Source organism: Ursus americanus, chromosome 34 (genome assembly GCF_024610735.1).
Source record: "Ursus americanus isolate L20-20 chromosome 34, mUrsAme1.1.p, whole genome shotgun sequence".
Lineage (NCBI taxonomy): Eukaryota > Metazoa > Chordata > Mammalia > Carnivora > Ursidae > Ursus > Ursus americanus.
In genome coordinates, this window is record NC_142160.1 from 29,311,296 (window position 1) to 29,319,574 (window position 8,279).

Consider the following 8,279-nt stretch of genomic DNA (forward strand, 5'->3'; position numbering starts at 1 on the left):
TCAAAGGAAATTACAAAAAGCAGAGGTAGCTAGAGGGATGGCTACTTGGGCATTGGTAGGAAATGCTTTTAAGGTTTCTAATAAATGGGATCAAGTCCAGAAAACAGAGAAACAAGCAAACAAACAAAAATAACAGAGCATGCTACTCTGCTAGCTGCTGCCGCCTCAGGAAGAGATGAGAAACAGTTTCCCGGAGACACAGTAACATCAAAAGCAAGGTCCAAGCCCTGTGCTCAGACACTCCAGAATATTTCTGAGGGCAGGTTTCCCACTTCCACTTCCCTGGCTATCGCTCTTCGCCCCTGATTAGCAGGAAGCAGCTAGAGCAGTCATTATCCCTATTCCCCACGATTGAGGAACCATAAAATAAGAATGGGGATTTGAGGCAGGCGCTTGGTTCCTGGACCTGTTTTGAAAGCATAAGCAGAACTATAGTTGCGTGAGCTGCATTATTAACCTGGCTCCATGGCCTGATTTGTTCCCTACTTAATTGCAGTTTATGTGCCTCTTATCAACATGCACAATCAATCCTTAGTTTTGTCTTTTTTTTTTTCCACCACTACTCCCTATTTACCCACTGATTGTAGAAACTTATGGGGGCTGAAAAGTATCATTTGTCTTGACATATCTGATCATACCAGGTTTCCCAATAATGCCACGTTGTCCAGAAGAATGTCTACCTCCAGATTGTTTCAAGGACACCCCACCAAGTTTTCAAGAAACCCATTACCCAGATGACTAGATTAAGAAGACGTGGTGCATATATACAATGGAATATTACTCAGCCATCAAAAAGGATGATTTCTCAACATTTGCTGCAACATGGACGGGACTGGAGGAGATTATGCTAAGTGAAATAAGTCAAGCAGAGAAAGACAATTATATGGTTTCACTCATTTATGGAACATAAGAAGTAGGAAGATCGGTAGGGGAAGAAAGGGAAGAAGAAAGGGGGGGTAAACAGAAGGGGGAATGAACCACGAGAGACTGTGGACTCTGGGAAACAAACTGAGGGCTTCAGAGGGGAGGGGGGTGGGGAATGGGATAGGCCGGTGATGGGTATTAAGGAGGACACGTATTGCATGGTGCACTGGGTGTTATATGCAAGTAATGAATCATCGAACTTTACATCAAAGACTAGGGATGTACTATACGGTTACTAACATAATATAATAAAAAAAATTATAAAAAAAAAGAAAGAAAAGAAACCCATTATGCTCCTCTCATGTATGTAAGCTATGACTAGGCCAAACAGGGCAAGACAGCTTTGAGAATGATTCCCAGCCTTCTCCTTGGGCTGCCTTTTCAAAATAAAGCTTTCTTTGCTTCAAAACCAGTGTCTCAGAATTTGGCTTACTGCACATCGGGTGCAAGGATGAGTTTGAATTTGGTAAAGACTACACCTCTATTTAGACTTTCTATGGGTAGAAATACAAACCATTTACTATTTTGGTTTACCTTTTTCAATCAACACTATTTATAAATTTCATCCTCTTTATTATAATTAGTCATTTTTAATTTTAATTTTTTTAAATTTTTTAAAGATTTTATTTATTTGACAGAGAGAAACACAGCAAAAGAGGGAACACAAGCAGGGGGGTGGCAGAGGGAGAAGCAGGCTTCCCAATGAGCAGGAAGCCCGATGCGTGGCTTGATCCCCAGGACCCCGGGATCACGACCTGAGCTGAAGGCAGACGCTTAACAACTGAGCCACCCAGGCGCGCCATATGTAGTCATTTTTAAAACCCAATTCCTTTGAGTGACTCTTAGAGTTGAAAGTTTCTACATCACTTTTCTTTGACTCAAGTGCATGAGAGCAATAAATTAGCCTTTGCATTATCTTCCATGGAGTCAGCTTCCCAGCCCTCTGTTATATTTTAAACAATTTCTGGATTTGGAAAGGAGGTAATTTACAAATGTGTTTCCCGAATTTGGTTAATACTGTTAGAGGTAGCATTGAGTTATAAAGACGTTCGTGGCTTCTAAAAACAGACTTGTTGGAATCTGTTCCTTTCCCTTCTAGCTGTTAAGTACATTATCAAAGCCTTCTGCCTCTGTTCCTTCATACAGAAAATGGGGATGAAAACAGCACCTCGCTCATAAGACTGAGTAACTCAAAGACTTCCCTAGACAGCCTAATTATTTACTTAATTTATTTTTCAAATACTGTCTTCTAGATACAGACAGAAGAATTGCTTCTGGCCACTCTCTCTTTAGTAGCCTCAAACAAGTCCTAATTTCCCTTAGGCACACCAACCTATCTGACCACTTCTGCTCAAAGTAAAATCATTTGGCAGAACAATTCTGAGCAAGGGGTTCAGCCTTGCAAATTAAAATGATGAGAAGTAATACATACATTTTAGTTCCTCTTGAAATTTGGAAGGATCATCCATACTTTTAGGGAAGCTAAAGACTTAGTTTTCTAAATCAATGCCAGGTAATAGATTTAAAAATCATCAACAATGCTTCTGACGTACAGATGATTTCTAGGTGCTAGTCTGCCTTGCCTTTTACAGACTACAACTCCTAATGGTGACCTAATGAGTTGTGACGTCCCCCGGAATTCTGGACTTAGCTGACGGGTACTAGAGGATGGGAAGCCCTTAAAATAACATTAAAATATGTCTGTGAAAATGGCTACTTTGGGTAATGGTTAGATGGTAATCAGCTCTTTGGAAGGTATTGACTGCATATCCATTGCCAACCATTTTTACAAACCTTCCTTCCTAATTCTTGGTTTTCGTTAAAACATGAAAGAGAAACACAGGAGATTGCCACCACTAGGTGGCAGGCAAGCTTCTTGTAAACTTCCAGGATTTACTCAGTTTTAACACCAACTTTAGATTCATTTTCTTAGATTTCTTCCACAGTTATAAAAGATTTCTCTACCCTTTGGAAATGTTCATAATAGCTCCAATGAAATTAGCAAATATTTCCATGTCAAATAAGCCAAGTGGGATTGGTGGTTGTTACCCTCCCAAATATGTGTCATATTTATAAAAATGTGTAAAATACTCACCATATTGTAGAAACATATTAAAATCAGTAATTCTCCTTCTTAGAGTACAGATGTGTCAGACCTTTTGTGACATACATCTATTTTGTTCTTTAGCATTCAGGAAAAATTTCAAAATGGTATCAAGTCCTAGACATGCCATGGGCTAAAATATGAAATAAGATGTTGAAAAATAGCAGGAGTACATAAGACTCATAGCTGAAACATATTCTAAGCCCAAAAAATTGACTAAAAATTTCAATGAATTAGAGTGCTCAGATCAGTGACTAATTTCAAGTAAATATATACATAAATATACTTTTCCTTCATTCCAGAAATATCAAAATGTTATGAGTAAAAATGACCTCACAAAGATTAAAATAAAATTAAATAATTCATAAGTTTAATAGTTTCAGTATTTTTTGAGGAAAGTTATAAAACATTACTGGGGGACACAAAAGAAGGCATGAATAAGTGCAGAAATAAACCACATTCTAGGATTAAAAAGACCAGTATTGTCAATATCATATTTCTCCCTAAATCAATGTATAAAATTAATGCCTATATAATTACTTAGTATTCATGTCATTTGATAAAAACATTCTAGTTAATATCAATGAATAACTGAACTGGTTTCAAGACAATTTGTGGAAGAATAGCAATGAGGATACTTAATAGATCTTAAAATGTAACATAGATTTATAATGATAAACACAACTTGCTATTGCATGAATCTCAAAGGCATTATGCTGAGTGAAAGAAGCCATAGGCTACTTACTCTGCACAGCAAAGAAAACAATAAACAAGCTAAAGGACAACCTATGGAATGGGAGAGGATATTTGCAAATGACATAACTTATAAAGAGTTAGTATCCAAAATATATAAAGAACTTACACAATTCAACAACAAAAATCCCCAAATAATCCAATTACAAAACGGCAGAATAGACATTTTTACAAAGAAGACATCCAGGTGGCAACAGACTCATGAAAAGATGCTCGATATCACTCATCATCAGGGGAATGCAAATCAAAATTACAGAGATCCCACCTCACACCTGTCGGAATGGCTACAATTAACAACACAAGAAATAATAGGTGCAGACGAGGACGTAGAAAAAGGGGAACCCTCTTGCACTCTTGGTAGGAATGCAAACTGGTGCAGCCACTCTGGAAAGCAGTATGGAGGTTCTTCAAATAATTAAAAATAGAACTGCCCTATGACCCAGCAATTGCACTACTAGGTATTTACCCAAAAAATACAAAAATACTTAATCACTATTTATATCACCATTATCTACAATAGCCAAATTATGGAAACAGCCCAAGTGTCTAATGACTGATGAATGAATAGGAAGAAGGAGAATATATGTGTGTGCGAGTGTGTGTGTGTATGTATACACACACACACACACACACACACAATTTATATATATGAATATTACTCAGCCATAAAAAAGAATGAATTCTCACCATTTGCAATGACATGGATGGAGATAGAGTATTATGCTAAGCAAACTAAGTCAGTCAGAGAAAGACAAATACCATTATTTCACTCATATGTGAAATTTAAGAAACAAACCAAATGAGCAAAGGGGAAAAAAAAAGAGAAAGAGAGGCAAACAAAGAAACAGATTCGTTTCTATAGAGAACTAACTGATGGTTAGCAGGGGGAGGTTGGGGGGTGGGTTAAAGAGTGATAGGGATTATGGAGGGCACTTGCTGTGATGAGTACTGGGTGTTACATGGAAGTGTTGAATCACTGTTTTACACCTGAAACTAATATTACAGTGTATGTTAACTAACTAGAATTTAAATAAAAACTTTTTTAAAAAGTTACATACTATATGATTCTACTTATGTGACAGTCTAGGAAAGGCAAACTAGGTATAAAAAACAGATCACTTTTTTCAGAGCCAGAAGATAGGAGAGAGAGAGGTGAACCACAAAGGAACACAGGGAAATTTGAGGGTTGATGAAATTCTACTGTATTCTCATTATGACAGTTACACGATTGTGGATTTTTCAAGACTCACAGAATCCTACACTAAAGACAGTGATTCTTGGGGTACCAGTGTGGTTCAGTAGTGAAATGTCCGACTCTTGATTTCAGCTCGGGTCATGATCTCAAGGTCGTGAGATCGAGCCTGCATCAGGCTTGCACTGGATGTGGAGCCTGCTTAAAGATTCTCTCTCTCCCTCTCCCTCTGCCCCTCCCCAATTGTGCATGCACGAGTTCTCTCTTCCTCAAAAAAATAATATAAATAAATAATAGAGTGATTATTTTCTATTTGCAAACTATATTTTAAAAATGAAAACAAAGCTTGATACTGCTACCAAGAATTGACTGTAGACTTTTCAGGAGTATCAATCACCTCTTACCTGCCATGGGCTCTGAATCAATTTACCCATGGATTCAGAAAAAAGGAAGAGACAAATATTAGTGTTATTACTGATAAAGTTGTGTTGGACTTTTAACCATGTAACATAGTACTGTCCATGCCACAACATGTTTGCAAATTTAGTTCACTCTTTCCATCCAAGGACCGTAAGCTTCCTGAAACCCTGGATATACTTCCTGGCACACTGTGGGCTCACAAAATATGTGAAGCTTGGTTGGAGGCACTGTATCTGGGGCATAGAGTATCTAAAAGTTAATACACATTAACTAGGGATTATCTACAAAATGTACTTTTCTAGCAGCAAACAGTAATTAAAAATGGCTATGTGAGGCATCATCTGTGTGCATTTTCTACATATAGATTCCCAATAATAACTACAACTATAATAGCAGCACTAATAACTACAAGCATAATAGAAGTAGTAAGAATAACTGTAAAGATAAAAATATGCCAAAATAAAAAAAACATATAAAGTTTTGTAGATAAACTAAGTAGATGAAGAAAATTTATTCATTTTTTCAAATTTGCATGAGAAGAACTAGTGAAGAGAGGATTTAAATGCATGTCTTCCAGACTGGACATGTCATGTGTTTAATCACTGACAGTGATAAAAAAAAAAGGGGGGGGTTGCTCTTTAACAATGACACCTACTGGTGTTTATAGAACGTGAAATAGGTTAAAAGTTCATTCCTTAAAATGCCCACACAAGATATGATTTCTTCAGAAGCATCATCTACAAAGTGTGTTTTGAATTTATGTATCGAGTCCTTATCTTCTTCATGGCTGCTTTTACTTCTTGATTCCTTAATGTATAAATAATAGGATTTAAGAGAGGTGTGAAAATCGTATAAAACACAGAGAGAATTTTATCTACAGAGTATTGGCTGAAGGGCCATACATAGATAAAGACACATGGGACAAAGAAGAGAGTCACGACAGTGATGTGTGCTGACAGAGTGGAGAAGGCCTTGGCCGAACCACTGGCAGTACGGTGCCTGACTGAGTATATGATGACCGTGTAGGAGACAAGCAAGAGGAGGAAGCAGACCAGGGACAGGAGGCCACTGTCAGCAACGACCAGCAGCTGTAGCAGGTAGGTGTCCTTGCAGGCGAGTTTGATCACAAGGGGAAGGTCACAGAAAAAGCTGTCCACCACATTGGGACCACAGAAGGGCAAATTCAACATGAAAGCCATCTGACTAGACGAGTGCACAAATCCAACCGCATAGGAGGATAACAGCAGCTGAACGAGCACTCGTGGGCTCATGAAGGTCATGTAATGGAGGGGTTTGCATATGGCAACATACCTGTCTATTGCCATGGCTACAAGCAACATCATCTCACTCCCACCTAGGAGGTGCATGAAAAACATCTGAGAATAACATCCCCACCAAGAGATGGTCTTCTGTTTTCGGAGGAAATCCACAATCATCTTAGGGGTAGCAAAAGAAGCCAGGCTCATATCAATACAGGAGAGATTGATAAGCAGAAAATACATTGGTGTGTGAAGGCGTGAGTCGAAGGTCACAGTGACCAAGATGAAGAGGTTTCCTAACACAATCCCGGCATAGACTACAGAGAATCCTAGGAAGAAGAGAATCTGAAGATTCTGAGATTTGGAAAGTCCCAGCAAAATGAACTCAGACACCACTGAATGGTTTGCCCTTTCCATGTTGTCAACTTTATCCCATCATAATCAAAATGAGTGAGACTCATGGGCAGAAAAGATGTGGTTACAGAAAGGGTGATTCATGTCGGTGTCTAATTTTGATACTTAGACTGGGTACCTGAACTTAAAGCACCCACCAGTTTTGGGGGGTGATTTTGTTAGTCAGTGATTTCTGAAATGGCCCAGAGAAGTGTACCAATAGCAAGGAGAGTTCAGAATATACATTTCTGAAAGACAAAAATAAAAACAGCACATGAAATCACCATTGTATTGTGAACTTGAAATCCGAAGACCTCAATACAACACCAAGCCGAGCTACTCACTGGGGGCAACATAGGACAAGTATCTCCTTTCCAGGGTTAAGTTTCCTCCTCTGTAAAATAAACTAAAAACAGACTACATGATATTGAATGCCTTCTTGTGCTATAAAGACGTTCATAAATATGATAATGATCATGGTGGGTTCTATATTCATAGGATACTATTGAGTTTCTTATCCTGGAAATGATAAATGTAGAAAATACAGCAAGGATTCTAAAGACCCGTATTTTGAAAGAAATTCCGGTAAAAAATTATTAATTAAACCTTAAATTAAGTCTTACTTGTAAGTTTTCGGGTCCTGAGAAATGTACCTCTCCTCTTTCCTGCTCCATTCCTGCACGAAACCCTCATAGCTCATGCTAGTATCAGTGATGGTCATTACACATTTTGTAAGAGTTAAACCATGTAATTATATATATGCCATATATTATTATATATATTAACCATGTATAAATTATTCACTCAGCATTTAACATCATTCACACCAAATGTCTCTTCTAGGATTTTATTTTATTTTATTTTATTTTTTTAAACATTTGATTTATTTATTTGACAGAGAGAGAGAGACAGCCAGCGAGAGAGGGGACACAAGCAGGGGGAGTGGGAGAGGAAGAAGCAGACTCCCAGCGGAAGAGCCTGATGTGGGGCTCGATCCCAGAACTCCGGGATCACGCCCTGAGCCGAAGGCAGACGCTTAACGACTGAGCCACCCAGGCACCCCTCTTCTAGGATTTTAAGCAGGAAATACCATGGATGCAGAAAGTCCATAGTCAAATGGAACTGAATTTATTTCATTTTCAGTTTGTATTCATTCATTCACTTGTTTATTGCTATAAAAAAGATTACTGTTTGGACTGTGCATTTTTATTCATCATAAGCTTCAAAATGACAA

General features: G+C 38.1%; 1 protein-coding gene across 1 annotated transcript; it reads right to left on the reverse strand.

Annotated features, from left to right (window-relative positions):
• Positions 1-6,130: 6,130 nt before the first annotated feature.
• LOC123781435 (olfactory receptor 4K13) lies at positions 6,131-7,075 on the reverse strand. The gene has a single exon (XM_045780915.1). The coding sequence runs from the start codon at positions 7,067-7,069 to the stop codon at positions 6,131-6,133; it is 939 nt and encodes a 312-aa protein (XP_045636871.1). The 5' UTR covers positions 7,070-7,075.
• Positions 7,076-8,279: the final 1,204 nt, after the last annotated feature.

Coding starts and splice junctions, on each gene's coding strand:
- LOC123781435 (XM_045780915.1), bottom strand. CDS start 7,069: ATGGAAAGGGCAAACCATTCAGTGGTGTCTGAGTTCATTTTGCTGGGA.